General features: G+C 46.8%; 1 protein-coding gene across 1 annotated transcript; it reads left to right on the forward strand.

Annotated features, from left to right (window-relative positions):
• The first annotated feature begins 575 nt into the window (after positions 1 to 575).
• On the forward strand, positions 576 to 18,197 carry LOC143275521 (uncharacterized). Its single transcript, XM_076579694.1, has 9 exons — positions 576 to 688; positions 4,610 to 5,567; positions 7,509 to 8,349; positions 8,957 to 9,228; positions 10,273 to 10,553; positions 12,051 to 12,320; positions 13,985 to 15,136; positions 16,465 to 16,832; positions 17,525 to 18,197. The coding sequence occupies exons 2-9, from the start codon at positions 4,631 to 4,633 to the stop codon at positions 17,880 to 17,882; spliced, it is 4,479 nt and encodes a 1,492-aa protein (XP_076435809.1). The 5' UTR covers positions 576 to 688; positions 4,610 to 4,630; the 3' UTR covers positions 17,883 to 18,197.
• Positions 18,198 to 22,793: the final 4,596 nt, after the last annotated feature.

The raw sequence follows: 22,793 nt of genomic DNA on the forward strand, positions 1-22,793 counted from the left end.
GTATGTGTATAATGTGACGTGTACCAATGTATATATGTGTACAATATAACATTGGAGACCTGTTTATAATGGGACGTGTACCAGTGTATACCTGTGTATTGTGTGATATTGATATGTTTATAATGGGACGTGTACCAGTGTATACCTGTGTATTGTGTGATATTGATATGTTTATAATGTGATGTGTACCAGTGTATACCTGTGTATAGTGTGACATTGGAGATATGTGTATAATGTGACGTGTACCAATGTATATATGTGTACAATATAACATTGGAGGCCTGTTTATAATGGGACGTGTACCAGTGTATACCTGTGTATAGTGTGATATTGATGTGTTTATAATGTGACGTGTACCAGTGTTTTCCTGTGAATACCGTGGCGGCATTGGAGAAGCGCCTTGCCGTCAGCTTTCCCTGGCTTCCTAATCAATACTGAACCACCACCACCACCCCCCTACCCCCACCCCCACCCCCCCACCTCTCGTTTCTTCTGTACACGTCACTGGCTGCGCTCTGTTCCACCAGGTGTGATGTCAGGACTGTGCACACTGTGAGAACTTCTTTATCTGCTTTTGTTTCTTGTTGACCTCTGTCTGAGTGTGTATGCGTGTTTGTGACAGAAGCCTGACGGAATGACACAGGAAACGAATGATGAGCAGCTGTCAAAGTCAGTCGTCTCTAACCAGGTAGGCACCCTTTTGTGAAAAATGACTCTGTGTTTGTAAAGCGCTTAGAGCTTGGTCTCCGACCGAGGATAGGCGCAATATAAGTATCTATATCATAATCAGCTTAACGATGTTTCTGTCTGGGTCAAATTGTTCACGACATGAAACAGCCAGTTTGCGACTGTGAAGAATATTGTTTTATTTTATGTAAGTTTATTTCAATTTTATCTCTGACAGAATGAAAAGTCAGTGGTGATGAGATTTTCGACTGCACCGAAACTGTTCCAAAAACAAACATAATTGCATTGTGATAAGGAGATTGTAAATGGTCTTACACTGTGATTGAATGTAGTTGTTGTCGTTGATGTTGTCGTTGATGTTGTCGTTGTTGTTCTTCTTTCCTTTTCTTTTTCTTTCTTTCTTTAAAAAAAAAAAAAAACCCAACAGAAAATACATTCATTACCTGGAGAGAGTGTGTTTTCAGTTGTGATCAAGATATTAGACAAGCACGGTTTCTTTTCTGCAGAGAAATACCCATGCTATGAAGCAATCAATGGCTGCGCGTTTCTAAAAGAAGCTTCAATGCCACACCTACTACGTACATCATTGAACAGAAATATTGAAAGTTTTAAACAGAGAAATGAAACGATTCCATCTTTTCGATTTTGTCAACAATTGCTCAGATAATGTTTGAGAGAGAAAAAAATTGTGATTGCTTTATACAGGAAAATGCCAATCTGATTTTAACTCATACATAAGTTGTTTTTTGATGGGTCTTTTTTTGTTGTTGTTGTTTTTTTGTTGTTGTTTTTTCAGCAAAGTCAACATGGTTTTTAGTTTTAGTTCAAATGTTCGAGCCTAGCCCTTTTGAAATTACGAAGTGACGGGTGCAATAGCCGAATGGTTAAAGCGGTGGACTTTCAGTCTGAGGGTCCCGGGTTCGAATCACGGTGACGGCGCCTGGTGGGTAAAGGGTGGAGATTTTTGACGATCTCCCAGGTCAACATATGTGCAGACCTGCTAGTGCCTGAACCCCCTTCGTGTGTATATGCAAGCAGAAGATGAAATACGCACGTTAAAGATCCTGTAATCCATGTCAGCGTTCGGTGGGTTATGGAAACAAGAACATACCCAGCATGCACACTCCCGAAAACGGAGTGTGGCTGCCTACATGGCGGGGTAAAAACGGTCATACACGTTAAAGCCCACTCGTGTGCATCCGAGTGAACGCAGAAGAAGAAGAAGAAGAAGAAGAAGAAGAAATTACGAAGTAGCCTACAGCAGTAATGGATAAGTGACAGAGCGTTACTGTGAACTATCCACAGTGTTGTGGTTTTTTTTTTTCCATTGTTTCGTTCAGGTATTTGCGCATTTCATTTCTTCACAGGTCTAGTAAAAAAAACAGTCACATGACAGCAGTTAGCTGAGCAGCAACAAGACTTGTGCAGCAGCGACACAATTTGTGGTGACGTAATCTGTGGTGTGGCGACACATTCTGTGATGCGGTGACACATTATCTGGTTGGTGACACAGTCTGTAGTGCGGTGACACATTATTTGGTTGGTGACACATTTTGTGGTATCGTGACACATTTTGTGGTATGGTGACACATTTTGTGGTATCGTGACACATTTTGTGGTATCGTGACACATTTTGTGGTGTGGTGACACAATCTGATACGTGGTGACACGTTCTGTGTTGTGATGACACATTCTGTGGTGTGGTGACACATTCTGTGTGTTGTGATGACACATTCTGTGGTGTGGTGACACATTGTATTGGTTGGTGACTCAATATGCGTATGGTGACACATATGTGGTGTTGTGACACATTCTGTGCTGTGGTGACACAATCTGTGCTGTGGAGACACAATCCGTAATGACACAATCTGTGGTGACATTGATTACATGGTGACACAGCCTGTGGTACGGTGAAACAATCTGTGCTGTGGTGACACGATCTGTGGTGACACAATCTGTGGTGACACATTCTGTGAGGATACAGTCTATGGTGATACACTCTGGTGACACAATCTGTGGTGTGGTGACCCAGTTCTGTGGTATGGTGATGCGATTCGTAGTGGCACAATCTGTGTGACACATTGACGAGTGACACAGTCTTTGGTGACACCGTCTGTGGCGTTATAATCTGTGGTGACACTATCTGTGTGGCACATTAAGTGGTGACACATTCTGTGGAGTTTTTTGTAAGTGTTGACACATTATGTGCAGTTATAATAAGTGGTGACACAGTCTGTGGAGTTATAATAAGTGGTGACACAATCTGTGGAGCTATAATAAGTGGTGACACGGTCTGTGGAGTTATAATAAGTGGTGACACATTCTGTGGAGTTTTTTGTAAGTGTTGACACATTATGTGCAGTTATAATAAGTGGTGACACAGTCTGTGGAGTTATAATAAGTGGTGACACAATCTGTGGAGTTATAATAAGTGGTGACACAGTCTGTGGAGTTATAATAAGTGCTGACACATTCTGTGGAGTTTTTATTAAGTGGTGACACAGTCTGTGGAGTTATAATAAGTGCTGACACAGTCTGTGGAGTTATAATAAGTGGTGACACAATCTGTGGAGCTATAATAAGTGGTGACACAATCTGTGGAGCTATAATAAGTGGTGACACAGTCTGTGGAGTTATAATAAGTGCTGACACATTCTGTGGAGTTTTTATTAAGTGGTGACACAGTCTGTGGAGCTATAATAAGTGGTGACACAATCTGTGGAGTTATAATAAGTGGTGACACAGTCTGTGGAGTTATAATAAGTGGTGACACATTCTGTGGAGTTATAATAAGTGGTGACACAGTCTGTGGAGTTATAATAAGTGGTGACACAGTCTGTGGAGTTATAATAAGTGGTGACACAGTCTGTGGAGTTTTTATTAAGTGGTGACACAGTCTGTGGAGTTATAATAAGTGGTGACACAGTCTGTGGAGTTATAATAAGTGGTGACACATTCTGTGGAGTTATAACAAGTGCTGACACAGTCTGTGGAGCTATAATAAGTGGTGACACAGTCTGTGGAGCTATAATAAGTGGTGACACATTCTGTGGAGTTTTTATTAAGTGCTGACACAGTCTGTGGAGTTATAATAAGTGCTGACACATTCTGTGGTGTCACTGTGATGGGGCTCACAGGACGCACAATCTGCATGTTGTGGTGAAAAGGTGAGATACGAACCTTGTGGAAACAGAGAGACAGACAGACAGAAAGACAGACAGACAGAAAGACAGAGAGACAGACAGACAGAATTGATTGTTATTTTGTTATGTATATGTTGTTTACCCAATTTTACCGTTTTCATATCACAGACTTCACCACACTTAATTTCTCTACGAGATAATAAAGGTATTCTGATTCTGATACAGACAGAGAAAGAGAGACAGACATAGAGACAGGCAGAGAGACAGAGACAGAGAGACAGACAGACAAGACAGACAGACAGACAGACAGAGACAGACAGACAGAGACAGAGACAGACAGACAGACAGACAGAGACACAGAGACAGACACAGAGACAGACAGACAGACACAGAAACAGACAGACAGAGTAAGAGAGAGACAGAGACAGAAAGACAGAGACACAAAGAGGGACAGACAGGCAAACAGACAGACAGAGAGACAGAGACAGACAGAGAGACACAGAGACAGACAGACAAGCAGAGACAGACAGACAGACAAAGAGAAATAGGAGCGAGGGGATGGGGGTGGGGGTGGGGTGACGTGTGCAAGTGTCGCATGTACGAATATATATATATATATATATATATATATATATATATATATATATATATGTGTGTGTGTGTGTGTGTGTGTGTGTGTGTGTAAAAAAAACTCCCGAATAACTATGCTCACCCCCCCCCCCTCTCTAACCACCTCCCCTCACCCCCCCAACCCCACTTCACCCCCATGCCCCTCTCAGATTTGACCCACACTGACCACGATGACGAGGAAGAGCAAAGCCGCGGGGGACAGAACGACCCCATCTCCTCGCGGTGTCCAGCGCACCACCTTGCTCCTGGTCAGCGTACTGACCGTCCACCACCACACCACAGCTCTCACGCTGGCCGGAAGTGGAAACCGGCCAGGTGAAAACGGACATACAGAGGACCTCCATACCCAGCCAGCATCAACTGTTGACAGGAAGACACTCCCGTCCTCCAACGTCACTTTCGTTGAGTCGGTGATGGGCAGCGTCACATTGTCTGCGGGGCGTGTGTCGGATTGTTTTTTGCGGAATAGTACGTTGTCGTTTGTGGCTGTGGATACCATGGTTCACTTACCACGTGTTCGTGTTGTCAGGAAGGGAAACGAGAACAGCGTTAAAACAGGATCATCCAGTGCCCATACAGAGGATACAGACCCCACTACTACAACAAATACCTTCAAACATCAAGATTATACTTATACATATACTTCTGATGATCTGGTATCTACCGTTAACGAAACCGGACACAAAAACGAGCTAAGCGAAGGCTTGAACACAACCAAACCACTCAGCAATGACACAGACACAACAACAACAACAACAATCACAACAGACAACAACAACGAGGGCATTGCCACGGACAGTGAGACTCTGGCTTTAGGTGTGGGGTGCACGTGCACCCTGGCCCTGACCGTCCCCGACACAATGGTTTCCAAGGTGACGGTGCCAGAGACGGAGTATTCCTTCTGTCTGGGGTCAGGGGGAGTGATGGAGAGTGAGGGGGCGGAAGAGCTGGTTATGTATTGTGGCGCCGATGCCGCCTTCTTCGTCAGTGCAGGGGAAGAGGGGGAGGTGATCTTGGTTCTGGAGGTGAAGGATTCCCAGGACGGTGATTGGCTCAGCGTCACAGCTTCCGGCAGCGTGGTGATGGCGTTGTTCTCTCCCCTTGCAGGTACGTCTGTGTGTGTGTGTGTTACGTATGTCACGAAAAAAAAAAGGAAAAAAAAAAGAAAAGAAAAAAGAAGATATTGTGTCATAAAAATATCTGTACATGCACGTGTATATCACTTTAATTATCTACGTAATTATGTTTTCATCTCTAGCTTAAAATAATTTTCAGTTTTTATTGTTGTTTTTTCTGCTTTCTGCCTTCGTTGGTACGTCTGTATATTATATTACGTGTCATGAAAAAGAAGAAGAAGAAGAAGAAGAAGAAGAATGACGTGGTGTTATAACAAAGTGTGTGTCTGCACATGTATGCCATGTCAACTATGTACGTGCATAATAAAATAAAAATAATGTTGTCGTTTTAAGCTTGAATTTCCTTGTTTTTTTTCCCCCTATGCAAATATTTGCCATAAATGTACAATGTACAACACAGTAGCCAATGATACAATGCATCACAGTGTAATACAGCACAGTATTGTATATAGACGTACAGTACAATGCAGTACAGTACAGTACAGTGCAGTGCAGTGTAATACAGCACAGAATAGTATATAGACTTCCAGTACAGTGTAGTACAGTGCAGTATTGTAGAAAATAGTACAATACAATATAGTACATTATAGTAAATACAGTTCAGTACTGTGATGTACAGCACAGTACAGTACAGTACAGTGCAGTGCAGCGCAGTACAGTTCACAGGAGTTAAGTGCAGAACGGTTCAGTTCAGTACACGACAGAACAGGTCAGGACAGGTCAGGACAAGACAGGACAGGACAAGACAGGACAGGACAGGACAGGACAAGACAGGTCAGGACAAGACAGGACAGGACAGGACAGGACAGGTCAGGACAGGTCAGGACAAGACAGGTCAGGACAGGACAGGTCAAGACAGGACAAGACAGGACAGGACAGGACAGGACAAGACAGGTCAGGACAAGACAGGACAGGACAGGACAGGTCAGGACAGGTCAGGACAGGTCAGGTCAGGACAGGTCAGGACAAGACAGGTCAGGACAAGACAGGTCAGGACAAGACAGGACAGGACAGGACAGGACAGGACAGGACAGGACAGGACAGGTCAGGACAGGACAAGACAAGACAGGACAGGACAGGACAGGTCAGGACAGGACAGGACAGGACAGGACAGGACAGGTCAGGACAAGACAGGACAGGACAGGACAGGACAAGACAGGACAGGACAGGACAGGACAGAACAGGACAGAACAGGACAGGACAAGACAGGTCAGGACAGGACAGGACAGGACAGGACAGGACAGGTCAGGACAAGACAGGACAGGACAGGACAGGTCAGGACAAGACAGGACAGGACAGGACAGGTCAGGACAAGACAGGACAGGACAGGACAGGACAGGACAAGACAATGCCATACAATCTGTCAAAATCAACACGAAACCGCATAATACAATGTTATGTTTCGCATTTTAGGGTTGTTCCTGGCAAAATTTTGTAGAAAACTCCACATGGATAGGAAAAACAAAATTGCAGGCAGAAAAAAACAACAACCCAAAAAATGGGTGGCGCTCTCAGTGTAGCGACGCGCTCTCCCTGGGGAGAACAGCCCGAATTTCAACACAGAGAAATCTGTTGTGACGAAAGAGTGACAAATACAATACACTGCACTGCACTGCACTGCACTTCACTGTACTGAACTGCACTTCAATACAATACAATACAATACAATACAATACAATATGATACATGGTACAGGGCCTACTCTTCCTATGGGAACAGTATGAAGGTCAGGACAGCCGCCAATACAATACAATACAATACAACACAACACAACACAACGTAATGCAATGCAATACAATACAAATGCAACACCATTCAATACAATACAATACAACAAAAAGAAGTGCACTGACTCACATGATGTGCTTACCATGTCTTCCTCCCCCACCCCCCCCCACACCCTCCCCCAAAGGCTTCGTCAGACCTGCAGACCCCCCAACAACCCCACCTGGCCCCCTCTCCCCTCCATGGGCAATGCTGAACGTTCCCCCACGTCACAGAGTCATGCTGAGTCTACAGCAAACCTCCTCCTCCTCCTCCTCCTCCCTGCGCCACCACGCCCACCCCTTTCACTGTGACGTCAACACGACCCTCTCCTTTGTCGTGTACTACGGGAACCTGTCATCCTCCTCTCTCCCACGGGGCAGTCCGCAGGACGGAGACACGGCCGACACCAACCGGACGCTCTCCGACCAAAACAGGTCCGCGCGTGACAACGTAACAGCGGACACGTTTCGACAACTCGATTGCGGAAGTGACGTCGTTTTCCCTGTGGTGGTCAGCGCTGATGTTGTGTTCGTCCGTTACATGGCCGTCCGGAAACAGTCTGGCCGGGAGTCTAACGTGGTGAGTATCGTTTTCTCCGTTCATAAGGAAACAGAAGCTCCAGTGAAGACTGCGGAGGGGACTTGGGACTGCGCAGTGCCCAACTGGCGTCACTTCCGGCAGCATTTTCCCTGCGACCTTGAACCGCAGTGCCGGAAGGGGGAAGATGAATCCCAGTGTTACTACTCTTCCCAGCTGTGCGATTCCAGACAGACCGCAGAACGTGGCTCGTGCTACTTCACGGTCAACTCCCCTCACCACCTCACGTGGCTCAAGGCCAACGAGGCATGCGCGGCACGAGGCGGATATCCGGTCAGCCTTAACACCCCTGAAGAGGCGGATGACGTCAGATCCTTGCTGAGGCTTCGCCCTTGGAAGGATCTGGCGTTTGTGGGGCTCCAGCTTGCCAGCTCCAGTCTTCCCTCCATGTGAGTGGACAAGTTATCTTCTCTTTGAGTCGACAGTTATCTTCTCTTTAAGTAGACATTATATTATTTTCAAATTGACAATTACCTTGTAGTCTAAGAAGATAGTTGCCTTTTACTCTATAAGTAGCCAGTTATCTACTCTTTAAGTTGCCACTTATTTTCTCTTTAAGTTGACAGTTATCCACTTTTTAAGTAGATGATTATATTATCTTTAACTAGGCAGATATCTTCTCTTTAAGTATAGAGTTAGCTTCTCTTCAAGTAGGCGTCGGTCGCTTATATCACAGTTCGGGTCACTGTATCGATGCGAGGTTTAGTTCGCCTAACTGATTTCTGTTTTAAACTTCTTGAATGGGAGACCTGATGTATGTTCGTGCCGTTCAAATTAGGTCACATGCCGACTTGAATGAACAGACTTATTTCTGTATAATATTATATGTTGCTGCTTCTACAATACGTTGTTTGCTGCTTCTGTTGCTGCTGCTCCTGTATAATAATGATTAAAAAAAATTATTCACCAGAAACACTCTGAATAGAGATCCAACCGCTCTCTCCCCCCCCCCACCCCCCCACTCACCTCACCCCTCCCGTCTTTCCACCCCACCAGGTACAGACACTCGTGGGTCTGGTCGGACGGGACTGTGGCCAATTACCTCCACCTGGTGCCGGAACCGGATATGACGTGTGCCGCCATGCATTATGGGCGGAGCACATCCGCCGACCGCGCGGCCCCTCTGACGTCAGTGCACTGCACCAGGGCGTACCGTGCCCAGGTGCTGTGTGAGGGGGAAAAAGGGAAGCGTTCAGATTGGCCCCTGTCGTCCGTCGGTGTGCCTGCCTTGTCACCTGCGTCTCACCTGGAATGGCGCCGGGTCAAAGGTCAGAGCTTACGTCTGCTGATAATGTTGGGGGCTAGGTTTTTAGTCGGTGACAGTATTTTTGTTTTTTGGGTTAGAGTCTTGGTCTGCTGATTTGTTGGGATTTGGGTTTTTAGTCAATGATGGTGTGTTTTTTTTGTGTACGTGTGTGGTTGGTTTTTGTTGTTAGATTAGTCGATTATGGTGTGTTTTGTGTGTGTGTGTGTGTGTGTGGGGGGGGGGGGGTTGTTTTTTGTTTGTTTGTTTGGGGTGTTTTTTTTTGGTTAGATTAGTCGATGACGGTGATTTTGTTGTCAGGTTAGAGTTTGTTTAAGCTGATATTTTAAGATTAGGTTTCTGACGATGATGATGCTTTTGTTTTTAGGTTAGAGGTTTGGTCAGCGAATGCGTTGGGGCAATATTTTAGTTAAAGATAACGATGGTTTTGATGTTAGCTTAGAGTTTGGGTCAGCTGAAATGTTGGGGTTAGATTTCAGTTGATGATGACGAGGAGGTCTCTAGTGCTGATGGTTTAGAGTTTGGGTCATCTGGTGTGTTGGCGTGACGTTTTAGTTGATGATGACGGTGATGATGTAATTGTTATTAAGTTAAAGTGTGGTTCGGCTGATATATTGGGGCAAGGATTTAGTTGATGATGTTGGTAGGGTCAGCTGATATGTTAGGTTTAGGTTTTAGTTGATGATATTGTTTTTGTTGTTAGGTTAGAGACTGAGTCAGCAACGTTGGGGTTTATGTTTCAGTTGATGATGACGATGATGTTTTTTTGTTTTTAGGTTAGAGTTTAGGTCATCTAGTCTCTCATCACTGTGTGTGTGTGTGTGTGTGTGTGTGTGTGTGTGTGTGTGTGTGTGTGTGTGCCTGTCTGTGTCTGTTTTCTGTGTCTGTGTGTGCCAGCGCGCGCGCATTTGCGCTAATTCATTTAGGTTTATGCAAGCACGTGCTTGCCGAAACTGAGTACACAAGTTAGCCCATGTTCTAAACCATGCATGTTGATTTTAAGGAGATTGGTGGGGATTTTGTTTTTTTTCTACCACGATGTGTACAGGCAAACTGGTGAACCGCCTGATCGCTTGCCCCAACGGCCATATGACCCACGCCTTCCTGGCCTGTGACGTAGCCAGCGCGTGCTTCGCGGAGGACCACGTCACGTGCTCCGCACCCCTGACGCCACTTCCGCCCATGTATCGCTGCGCCTGCGCGGACGAGCGTGTCTCCTATACCTCAGTGTGTGACCACCGGAAGGACTGTCAGGATAATAGCGACGAGGAGTTCTGTGTCTTCCCGGCATGCACAGGGGCAGCCTGGTTCCCCTGTAGCTCCTATCAGGTGGGGTGGTGGGGATGTGGGGGTGGTGGTGGACGATGCGTGGGCTGTTGGACGCTCGCGCGCGCACGCATACACACACACACATGTACACACACACACACGCTCAACATATTCACTCAGGCCATACTTCCCATGTCGGGCACACACACACACACACACGCTCACACACACACACACACACACACACACACACACACACACACACACACACACACACACACACATATTCACTCAGATTATATTTCCCATATCCAGCACACACACACACACACACACACACACACACACACACACACACACACACACACAGATACACACACACACACACACAGAGATACACACACACACACACACACACACACACACACACACACACACACACACACACACACACACACACACACACACACACACACACACACACGCTGAGACAGATACACACACGGACACGCAGACATATCAGAGTAACAAGAATAGTTACAAACTGGATGCATTCTTTCACACGTATTTCCCTTTCTTGTAGTGCAGCACGGCAGCAATATGTACACACACACTGAGACAGACACACACACAGACATACAGACATATCAGAGTAACAAAAAATACTTACAAACTGGATGCATTCTTTCACACGTATTTCCCTTTCTTGCAGTTCAGCAAGACAGCAATATGTACCGATTTTTGTTGTTGTTGTTGTTTTTCAGCAACGTGTATCATGTACATGTTTTATTTTACAACAATGTGTAGGTGTACCAGGTGCTTTATTTTATCTGTGGTTCGCGCTATGTCGCCATTTCCTTTCAGCAACTTGTACCACGTGTTTTATTTTAACTGCCATGTTGTTTCAGCAATTTGTATACTTACTATGTGCTCTATTTTACTTGTAATGCAGCCATCTGTTTTCAGCAATGCGTACCACGTTGTTCTATTTTACCTGTTGTGCCGCCATGTTGTTTCAGCAAGGTTTATACCTACCACGTGTTCTATGTTACCTGTGATGCCGTCATTGATGTTGTTTCAGCAAGGTGTATACCTACCACGTGTTCTATGTTACCTGTAATGCCGTCATTGATGTTGTTTCAGCAATGTGTATACCTACCACGTGTTCTATGTTAGCTGTGATGCTGTCACTGATGTTGTTTCAGCAAGGTGTATACCTACCACGTGTTCTATGTTACCTGTGATGCCGTCATTGATGTTGTTTCAGCCAGGTGTATACCTACCACGTGTTCTATGTTACCTGTGATGCCGTCATTGATGTTGTTTCAGCAAGGTGTATGCCTACCACGTGTTCTATGTTACCTGTAATGCCGTCATTGATGTTGTTTCAGCCAGGTGTATACCTACCACGTGTTCTATGTTACCTGTAATGCCGTCATTGATGTTGTTTCAGCAAGGTGTATACCTACCACGTGTTCTATGTTACCTGTGATGCCGTCATTGATGTTGTTTCAGCAAGGTGTATACCTACCACGTGTTATACATTACCTGTTTCAGCAATGTGTACCACGCGACAAACTGTGCGACGGGCAAAGACACTGCAGGGATGGGTCTGATGAGGGCAGCCAGTGTGAGACTCCCCTCCTCCTTCCAGCTCATACCCCTCCCCCTCCACTCTTCCTCCGCCTGGACGGCTCAGGCAGCCTGGTGGTGGATCGTCAGGCTTCGGGAGGGCTGGCCAATGGCTCCCTGTCCTGCACGCCCACGCATTTCACGTGCTCCGCCAGCAGTCAGGATTGTGTCCCTGTCTTCTTGCGTTGTAACCAGGTCAGTCAGCAGTTCTCTCTCTCTCTCTCTCTCTCTCTCTCTCTCTTTTCTCTCTCTCTCTCACTTTGGAGTAAAGGTGGTAGAATGGTTAAGACTCTCAGCTGCCAATATACAGAGAGTCCGTGAGGGTGTGGGTTCGAATCCCGTTGTCGCCCTTTCTCGTGAAATTGACTGGGAAATTAAACTGAGAGTCTAGTCTTTCGGATGAGACGATAAACCGGGGTCCCGTGTGCAGCACGCACTTGGTGCACTGGAAAAGAACCCATGGCAACGAGAGTGTTGTCCTCTGGGAAAAATATGTAAAAAGAAATCCTCTCTGATAGGTACACAAATATAAAACCATGCACTCAAGGCCTGACAAAGTGCGTTGGGTTATGCTGCTGGTCAGGCATCTGCTTAGCAGATGTGGTGAAACGTATATGGATGTGTCCGAACACAGTGACGCCTCCTTGAAGAACTGAAACTGAAACTGAAACTCTCTCCTTGGTCCCTTTGTTTTTCTGGAACCTTCTTTTTGATGAATTCTTCGAAGTGCTTCTTCTGCTCTCTCTCTCTCTCTCTCTCTCTCTCTCTCTCTCTCTCTCTCTCTCTCTCTCTCTCTCTCTCTCTCTCTCTCTCTCTCTCTGTGTGTGTGTGTGTGTGTGTGTGTGTGACACGGATTCAGTTTTTTTGTTGTTTTTTTCGTCCTCTTCATCTTTTTCTTTCTCTTCTTCCTTCTGATCCTTCTTGTATTCTGTCTTTTTCTTCTTCTTCATCATCATCATCACCATCATCATCATCAGCTTCTTCTTCTCTTCCTCCTCCTCCTTCTCCTCTTCCTTCTCCTCCGCCACCTCCTCCCCATCCTTCTTCTTCATCAGCGTCAACATCATCGTAATCATCATCATTAGCTTCTTCTTCTTCTCTTCCTCCTCCTCCTTCTCCTCTTCCTTCTCCTTCTCCTCCTTTTTCTTCTTCATCATCATCATCATCATCAACACCATCATCATCATCAGCTTCTTCTTCTTCTCCTCCTCCTTCTCCTTCTCCTCTTCCTTCTTCTTCTTCTGCCCCTTCTCCTCCTCCGCCTCCTCCTTCTCCTCCTCCTCCTCCCCTCTCTTCTTCTCCTCCTCCTCCTTCTCCTTCTTTTTCTCCTTCTCCTCCTTCTTCTTTTTCTCCTCCTCCTTCTCCTCCTCCTCCTTCTTCTTCTCCTCCTCCTCCTTCTCCTCTTCCTCCTTCTCCTTCTTTTCCCCTTCTCCTCCTCCTTTTTCTTCTTCTCCTCCTCCTCCTCCTTCTCCTCTTCCTTCTCCTCCTTCTCCTCCTCCTCCTCCTTCTTCTTCTCCTCTTCCTTCTCCTTCTTTTTCTTCTCCTCCTCCTCCTCCTTCTTCTTCTCCTCTTCCTTCTCCTTCTTTTTCTTCTTCTCCTCCTTCTCCTCCGTCTCCTTCTCCTTCTTCTTGTACTTCACGATAGAGGTTGTCTCCACCCCTCACGATTCTTGCTAACTCCCACTCTCCCCTTTTCTCTCTTTCTCATCCACTGTGTATTTCCTTGGGGTTTTTTTTCAACTCTGTGGTGTAGCGAATATGGATTTGTCCGAACGCAGTGACGCCTCCTTGAGCTACTGAAACTGAAACTGAACTCTGTTCCCGCAGTATAATAATCATTCCACGTTGTGCCGCGGGCAGGTTCGGGACTGCCCGGACGGTGAGGATGAAGAGGGATGCCGCCACTACACGTGCCCAGGGTTTTTCCGATGCCGGGACTCCAACGTGTGCGTGCACCCCGAGCACCTGTGCGACGGCCTCTTCCAGTGCCCCCAGCAGGACGACGAGGCCTTCTGCTCCCTCAGTTGCCCTCCGGGCTGCACGTGCCAGGGCCTGGCTGCGCGGTGCGAGGCGGTCTTCCACACGTGGCGGGCGCGCGACGTGCGCTACCTGGACGGGTCCGGGTCCGGGATGAGTCTGTCCAACCTGACCGACGCCTGGTTTCTGGTGTACCTGAGTCTGGCCAGGTGCGGGCTGAGGGAGCTCCACCCCGACCATCACCATCTTTCAGCAGCCTCCCCCAGCCTCCCCAACCTCCGCGAGTTGGACCTGAGCGACAATGTCCTGAGGGTCATCCCGGCTGACGGCTTTTCCCGTATGGAGAACCTCCAGCACCTGTCTTTGGCGGGGAACCCCCTGGTCCTTCCAGTGGACAGCTCCTCCTCCTCCTCCTCCTCCCCAGTGCGGCTGCCCGGCCTCCGTACTCTGGACCTGTCCCGCGTCTACGTCACGGAGCTTCGTGACGACACACTGACGTCACTAGGGGGCGTGGGCCTGGAGGTGGTGAACCTGACGGACAGCGGGCTGCAGCGCGTGAAAGAGGCGTTCAGCCAGCTGCCCAGACTGCGCGTCCTTGACCTCCGGGGCTGCCCCCTGAACCACTTCCCGCCGTCTAGCGTGTTCCGCAAGCTGCAGCATCTGAGAACAGTGTTCGCCGAGAACTACAAGCTGTGCTGTAGAGGGGTGCTGCCCATCAGCTTTGACGCGTCACGCTGCGTCGCCCCTGACAACCAGCTGTCGTCATGCGAGTCTCTGCTGAGGTCCACCTACTACAGACTCTTCGTCTACCTCTTCGCTGCCTTGGCCCTGACCGGAAACGTTCTGTGCATGGGGTATAGGACCTGCGTGAACCGGCGGGACAGCACGCAGACGGCTAGTGTCTTCGTGTCCAATTTGTCCGTGGCTAACTTTCTCATGGGGCTGTACTTAGTGATGATCGCCGCCGCGGACTGGAGCTACAAGGGTTCCTTCGTGTGGTGGGATGAGGAGTGGCGACATGGATCTGTCTGTCAGGTGGGTGGGGGAGGGGGGGGGGAAGGGGCTGGGGATTGGGGGGGGGGGGGGGGAGGAAATGACGTGCGCGTGTTTTTGGGGGTTGATGAGTGCGCGTGCGTGTGCCTGTGGATGGATGGTAAGTGGGGTTGGGGAGAGGGGAGGATCACGTGCGCGTGTTTTTGGGGTTGATGAGTGCGCGTGCGTGAGCCTGTGGATGGGTGGGGGAGGGGGGGTTGGGGAGAGGGGAGGATGCACGTGAGCGTGTATTTGGGGCTGATGAGTGCGCGTGCGTGAGCCTGTGGATGGGTGGTGGGGGGGGTTGGGGAGAGGGGAGGATGCACGTGCGCGTGTATTTGGGGCTGATGAGTGCGCGTGCGTAACCCTCTGGATGGGTGGTAGGGGGTTTGGGGAGATGGGAGGATGATCATGAACGTGAATTCGGACTGATGAATGGGCATTGCGTGAGCCTGTGGATCTCTGGGTGGTTGGGGATGGGGGTGGGGGTAGGAAGGATGCACGTGCGTGTGTTTTTTTTGGGGGGGGGGTGGAATAATGCGCATGTGTGACCATGTGGATCTCTTGTCTGTCAGGTGGATGGGTGGGGGAGGGGGGTGGGGGTGGGGGTATGCACGTGCGAGTATTTTCGGGCAGATGAGTGCGCATGGGTGACCACGTGGACCTCTGTCTGTCAGGTGGATGGGTGTAGGGGATGTGGGAGGGGGGATGCTGTGTTTTGGGCTGATGAGTGTGAATGCTTGAACCTGTGAGTGTGGTTGTGTGTGTGTGTGTGTGTGTGTGCACGCGCACGCGCTTCCTCTCATGTCTGTAGCAATGATGATGTCTGCAACATCTGCTGTCGAGATTATTGCTGCTGCTGCTGTTGCTACTACTACTGCTACTGCTGTTGTTGTTGTTGCTGTTGTTGTTGTTGTTGTTGCTGTTGTTGTTGTTGCTGTTGTTGTTGTTGCTACTGCTGTTGTTGTTGTTGCTGTTGTTGTTGTTGTTGCTGCTGCTGCTGTTGCTACTACTACTGCTACTGCTGTTGTTGTTGTTGCTGTTGTTGTTGTTGCTGCTGCTGCTGCTGTTGTTGCTGCTGCTGCTGTTGCTACTACTACTGCTGTTGTTGTTGTTGTTGTTGCTGTTGTTGTTCTTGCTGCTGCTGTTGTTGTTGCTGTTGCTGTTGTTGCTGTTTTTGTTGTTGTTGCTGCTGCTACTACTACTACTACTGCTGCTGCTGCTACTACTACTACTACTACTGCTGCTGTTACTGCTACTAGTAAATACCGCTGCTGCTACTGCTACTATCACAACTACTACTACTACTACTACTACAACACGTGCGGCAGCTGGCGGGCTTCCTGTTCGTGCTGTCCAACGAGGTGTCCGTGCTGCTGGTGTGCCTGATGACCGCTGACCGCTACCTGGTCCTCCGCTGTCCGCTCAGCGCCCTGGCCTTCCAGAAGTGGAGTGCCCATGCCGCCAGCCTGGGGGTGTGGCTGACAGGGTTCGTGCTGGCCTCGGTGCCCCTGTACCCGTCCCTATCCCACTGGGACTTCTACAGCCAGACGGCGTTGTGTGTGCCCCTGCCCGTCAGCCGGCGCCACGCCCCTGGCCACGCCTACAGCTTCTTCCTGTTCAACGTTGTCAAGCTGTTGCTGTTCGTGGCGGTGGGCGTGGCCCAGGGCATGATCTACCTGTCCATCAAGAGCACGAAGTGAGGCTTTAAACAATTTTTATTTTTTTTTTTTTTTATCTCTTCGATTGCTTATGCATCCTTTGCAATAGCATGGACACTAATGATTTTAACTCTAGTTTGGGGTTCATGATGTAGAATGTGAAATAACCAGCGTATTTTGGTTTATCTATTTATTCATTTATTTATTTATTTTCAAATTTACCGTCACGATTAAGATGATAGCAATACATTTTGTTTGTTTTGGTTTTAATTTTATTTTAAAGATCTACGTCACGATTAAGATGTTAGCAATGTTTTTTTCTAACCCTAGTGGAATATTGGAATATATCCGGAGTTTGGTTGACTCGGACTCAGAGGAAACCTCGAACAAAGTCCAAAGCTTTGCCGAAACAATTCAGGATTACTCCTGAAAAGTCGTTCACAATACAATTTCCCCCCCTGTTCAAGTAAATCCATCAATGGACACAATTATTTGGTTCAACAATGTAATGTCTATAGCTAATATTTGTTTGGTGTGATCTTGGTCCTTTACTCTGGATATTCAACACAGACACATAAATAGTTATGTCAACTGACGTAACTTCATGCTCCCCACACACAGACACCATTATTATTATGTTAATTAACCGACGTTACCTCCTGTCCCCCCCCCCAACCCCCCACCCCTCCACACCTCCCCCTTCCCCCTTCCCCTTCCCCCTTCCCCACAGACACGCTATCATCGCCGACAAGTCCAAGAAGTCCATGGACCTGATCGTGGCGCGCCGACTGGTGACCGTCGTCATGACCGACTTCCTGTCCTGGTTCCCCATCGGCCTGCTGGGCTTGCTCAGCGTCACGGGCTGCATGAGCGTCACTGCCACCGGGGAGATGCAGGTGGTCCTCGCCCTCCTCGTCCTTCCGCTCAACTCGGCGTTAAACCCTTTCCTGTACACGCTGAGCATGGCGCGTGACCTTCGCAGGAGCCGGATGCGTGAGAAGATCCGCGAGGACGTGCTGTCCCAGGCGCGGCATGCGAGGCTTCAGGCCAATGAGAACAGGGCTGTGACTTTCGCCACCAGGGTGTGAGGGGCCATGGGCAATGACTGCACTGGGTTCTTCTGCTTCTTCTTCTTCTACTTTTTCTTCTGCTTCTTCTTCTTCTTCTGCTGTTTTCCTGTCTTCTTCTGCTTCATTATCATTGTCGTTATCGTCATCATCATCAGCTTTCTCTCCTTTCTTCAACGTTATCATCATCATCTTCTTCTTCTTCTTCCTCCTTCTTCTTTATCTTCATGATCACCATCATCACCATCATCATCTTCCTCTTCTTCCTCCTCCTCTTTCTTCTTTATCTTCTTCATCATCATCGTCGTCGTCGTCATCGTTATCATCATCATCTTCTCCTTCTTTCTTCAACGTTATCAACAATATCATCATCATCACCATCATCATCTTCTTCTTCCTCCTCCTTCTCCTTCTTCTACTTCATCAAGAGCACTATCATCATCGTCGTCGTCGTCATCTTCATCTTTTTCTTCTTCCTCCTCCTCTTCCCCTCGTCTTCTCTTTCTTCTGCTTCTTCTTCATCATCATCAACATTATCATCGTCATCATCATCATCTTGTTTATCAGTGTCATCATCGTCATCAAAATAACCATCCTCCTCATCTTCATCATCAGCAACATTATCATCGTCATCCTCATCCTTTATCTTCTTCTTTATCAGTATCATCACCGTAATCTTCTTCTTCATCATCATCAACATTATCATCGTCACCATCATCATCTTGTTTATCAATGTCATCATCGTCATCAAAATAACCATCATCATCATCTTCATCATCAACAACATTATCATCGTCATCCTCCTCCTCATCTTCTTCTTTATCAATATCATCATCGTCATCAAAATCATCATCATCATCACCGTCATCTTCTTCTTTGTCGTCTTCCTCCTCGTCCTCAACATCATCTTTTTCCGCGTTGATAAGCGGGAACACCATCCTGTATTAGAGGGCTTTTACCTCACCATATAGGCAGCCACTGTCCATATTCTGAGGGCTGTTTGCAGGTCCTCTCAGTGCCTTCACCTTCCACAAGCAGAGTGTGTCCACACTGCCAGTCTGACGGATTCAGGGTCTTTTCCATTCCCCTTCTACCCACATCCACCCTTCTACCTGTGTCTGTCTGTCTGTTTCTCTCTCTCCTTACACCCCCCCCTCTCTCTCTCTTTGCCACTGTTTCTCTCTCTCTGTCTCTCTCTCTGCCACTGTTTCTCTGTCTCTCTCTGCCACTGTTTCTCTCTCTCTCTCTCTCTCTGCCACTGTTTCTCTCTCTCTCTCTCTCTCTCTCTCTCTGCCACTGTTTCTCTCTCTCTCTCTGTGCCACTGTTTCTCTCTCTCTCTGTGCCACTGTTTCTCTCTCTCTCTGTGCCACTGTTTCTCTCTCTCTCTCTCTGCCACTGTTTCTCTCTCTCTGTCTCTCTCTCTGCCACTGTTTCTCTGTCTCCCTCTGCCACTGTTTCTCTGTCTCCCTCTCTCTGCCACTGTTTCTCTGTCTCCCTCTGCCACTGTTTCTCTGTCTCCCTCTCTCTGCCACTGTTTTTTTTTTTTCTCTCTCTCTCTCTGCCACTGTTTCTCTCTCTCTCTCTGTGCCACTGTTTCTCTCTCTCTCTCTGTGCCACTGTTTCTCTCTCTCTCTCTCTGCCACTGTTTCTCTCTCTCTCTGCCACTGTTTCTCTCTCTCTCTCTCTCTGCCACTGTCTCTCTCTCTCTCTCTCTCTCTCTCTGTGCCACTGTTTCTCTCTCTCTCTCTCTCTCTCTGCCACTGTTTCTCTCTCTCTCTCTCTCTCTGCCACTGTTTCTCTCTCTTCCTGTCTCTTTCTCTGTCTCACTCTCTCCGCCTCTCCCTGTTTCTCTCTCCCCCTTCCTCTGTCTCTCTCTGTTTCTCTCTCTCTCTCTCTCTCTGTTTCTCTCTGTCTCCCTTTCTGTCTCTGTCCCCTTATCTCTTTCCGACTTGAACGTGCACCGAATCAAATATAAATCATATAATGACTGTGTACTGTTATGTCCACTGTGCAGGACATCAGAACAAGATGATGTACACTTTGTCCTCTGTTGTCCAAAACTTAAAGATATTAGGGTTTAATCTATTATTTAATCCTAAATATTACAGAGATCCTTGTCCATTCAAACTGAGTTTGTTGATGTCATGCACAGAATCTGATATTATACGTAATCTCTTTCTATTTTTGTACAAAGCTTTCAGATTTAGAGATGTAGTCGTTTCGTAGTCTTGTTTTCATTGTCTATTAATTTTGTCATCAGTTTGTGTTTACTGTTCAAAATTCCCCATGCCTTTTTGAATAAAAATATTCCTTCATTCCTTCATTCATTCTCTCTTCCTATCTCTGTCTGTCTGTCTCTCTGTGCCTGTCTCTAACAACCAACCAGTCTGTCTTTCTCACTCATACACTCCCTCTACCCCCACGTCATTCCTCGCTTCCGCTTCCTGTTTGTCTCCCCCCCACCCCCCCAACCCCCCGCCCCTCGTTTCTTTCACCCCTTTTGATTCATTTTTTACCAGTCATTCCTTTCCTTTGGGTTTGGGTTTTGTTCTTGTTTTAACTCTTTTGAATCTGATCGTAATCAATCTGAACGTATTTCAGATTGTAGATAATTTTATTCTGCGTGTACACCACCCAAAGAGGTGGTCAGTATTACATTATAGAATGGTTCCACAGGAAGACCAACATTTATTTTCTGCGCACGAAAAAGATTGTCATTAATATTGATAATTCTCTTCGTGATTGATTGATATTGATAATTCTCTTCGTGATTGATTGATATTTAATACTTTTCGTCGTAGTCGTTGTCAGCTTTAATGTTCAGTCGTCTTGTGTCCGGTTTTTCTTTCTCTCTTCAAACACTCTTCAATTTATTTATTTATTTTTTTTGTACGCTTATAGTTGACTTCATCAAGTTTTTGCGCCTTATACATATTATTATTAGTAGTAGTAGTTCTTTTTTTATGTATTTATCTATTATTATTTTTTAAAATTATTTTTTATTTTTTATATTTTTATTTTTTATTTTTATTTTCTTCTCAAGGCCTGACTAAGTGCGTTGGGTTACGCTGCTGGTCAGGCATCTGCTTGGCAGATGTGGTGTAGTGTATATGGATTTGTCCGAACGCAGTGACGCCTCCTTGAGCTACTGAAACTGAAACTGAATCTTCAAACACATAAGAATGCTGATGAATTCAAGTCGTTCATGATCTTAGGTTTTATGCCTTTGATTCCAAACGATATTAGACTGTCCATATTCATTAACCCTTTCACCGCCAGTCAATTTAGAGTACAAAATGCCCTTGCGGCATAAACACAGAAAAGGCAGTGGCTAAGAATACCTGGGGATTTCCCCTGCGATGTATAGAAACTATGGCCTATCCTGCCACCGAACATTAAGAGCAGTAGGTTCATGGATAACAGACCAATGAATGATCACCTTTCAGTGACATGGGTCCTCTACCACGCGTGTGCATAAATGCGAGCTTGGGGGTGAAAGGGTTAAAAGTCGTTTTTAGCTGTTGAAGAAGGGCAAAAAGCACCCCCGAACTATGCGGGTTAGTCTTATACGAATTTATCTTTATTCATTTTAATGAATCATTTCCGTTCCTTCCTTTGCCTGTTTTCTGGTGTATTACCTCAGTACAGTAGTAGAGAGGAGTGGCCTGCCCAGCATCGAAAGCCCGCTGATCCAGTGCCAGCTACGCTGGACAGGACACGTTGTCCGCATAACAGACAGCAGGATCCCGAAGATGCTAGTGCATGGCCAGGTGAAGGAAGGCTACCGCGAACTTGGAAGACCCTGCAAGTGCTTCAAGGACACCTTGAAGACAAACCTCAAAGCCTGTGACACAGACATTGCTTCCTGGGAAACTGATGCCCTTGACCGCTCTCGCTGGAGGATGCTGTGCTCTAGTAATATAAAGACGTATGAAAACAAGAAAACGGTGGCCATTAAGGAGAAGCGTGAGCGAAGGAAGCAGGGCTCAACTTCTGGAGACGTTTTCCCTTGCAACACCTGTGGGAAGTGCTGCGCATCCAAAATCGGCCTCTTCTCCCATATGAGGACACACACCGACAGATAAGCCTGCCTGCCTACTCATCCGTCGGTCCGACGGGAGACTCCATCACCTCAGTAGTGCTTTGAAGTTTCCGCTCCATTTATTTCTTTGTTTCTCATAGGATACGAAGTTAAGGTAGATCGAGAACCAGGGCCGGAATACATGAGTCGATCTCTGCAGCGCTGTGTTTGCTTAGAGCTAAGGATGTTCCTAAGTATATGTAATTTTCTGTGGAGTTGGAAACATTCTTACCGATAAGCAAACTTAATGCTGCTAAGTTCGGACAAACAACCCACCTCAGTTCGTGTTTTCATGAGAAATGTCATTTTACATTTTCTGTAAAAATAAATAGTGTTTTTACTTCTGGGCAGTCGTAAGACTTACGTTAACTCCCCGTCGTTTGAATAATAGTGTTACAGTTTTATATTTTGTGAAAAATATATCTGAAATCAACAGTGTGGCTTTTCAAGTAGTTGCAAGATAAGAAAGCACCTTTTTTGTGTTGTTGCGAAATAGCAAGACTTGTTACATTCGTTTTGTCTTGTGAATAGAGGTGTGTGGTGTAGAATTGGCTGGAGGTCTTTCCTCACCTGTCATGTAGAACGAATAGCCTGTTGATTGTGTCCACATACCATGACATATGAACAATGTACGTGATATGAACATGGTACCTACTCTGGTGTGACTTATAGTGTCGTGTGAAATAGGTATATGTCACGTGAAATTGAGTGAACTTTAACTTGTAGATTCCCATTTACGACTTTCGTCAAAATGGAAATAAACGACCGTTTATTCCAGTGGTGAGTTATGCTTTGTGTGTGTGTGTGTGTGTGTGTGTGTGTGTGTGTTATCTATCTATCTCTCTCTATA

The sequence above is a fragment of the Babylonia areolata genome, chromosome 30 (assembly GCF_041734735.1).
Source record: "Babylonia areolata isolate BAREFJ2019XMU chromosome 30, ASM4173473v1, whole genome shotgun sequence".
Taxonomy (NCBI): Eukaryota; Metazoa; Mollusca; class Gastropoda; order Neogastropoda; family Buccinidae; genus Babylonia; species Babylonia areolata.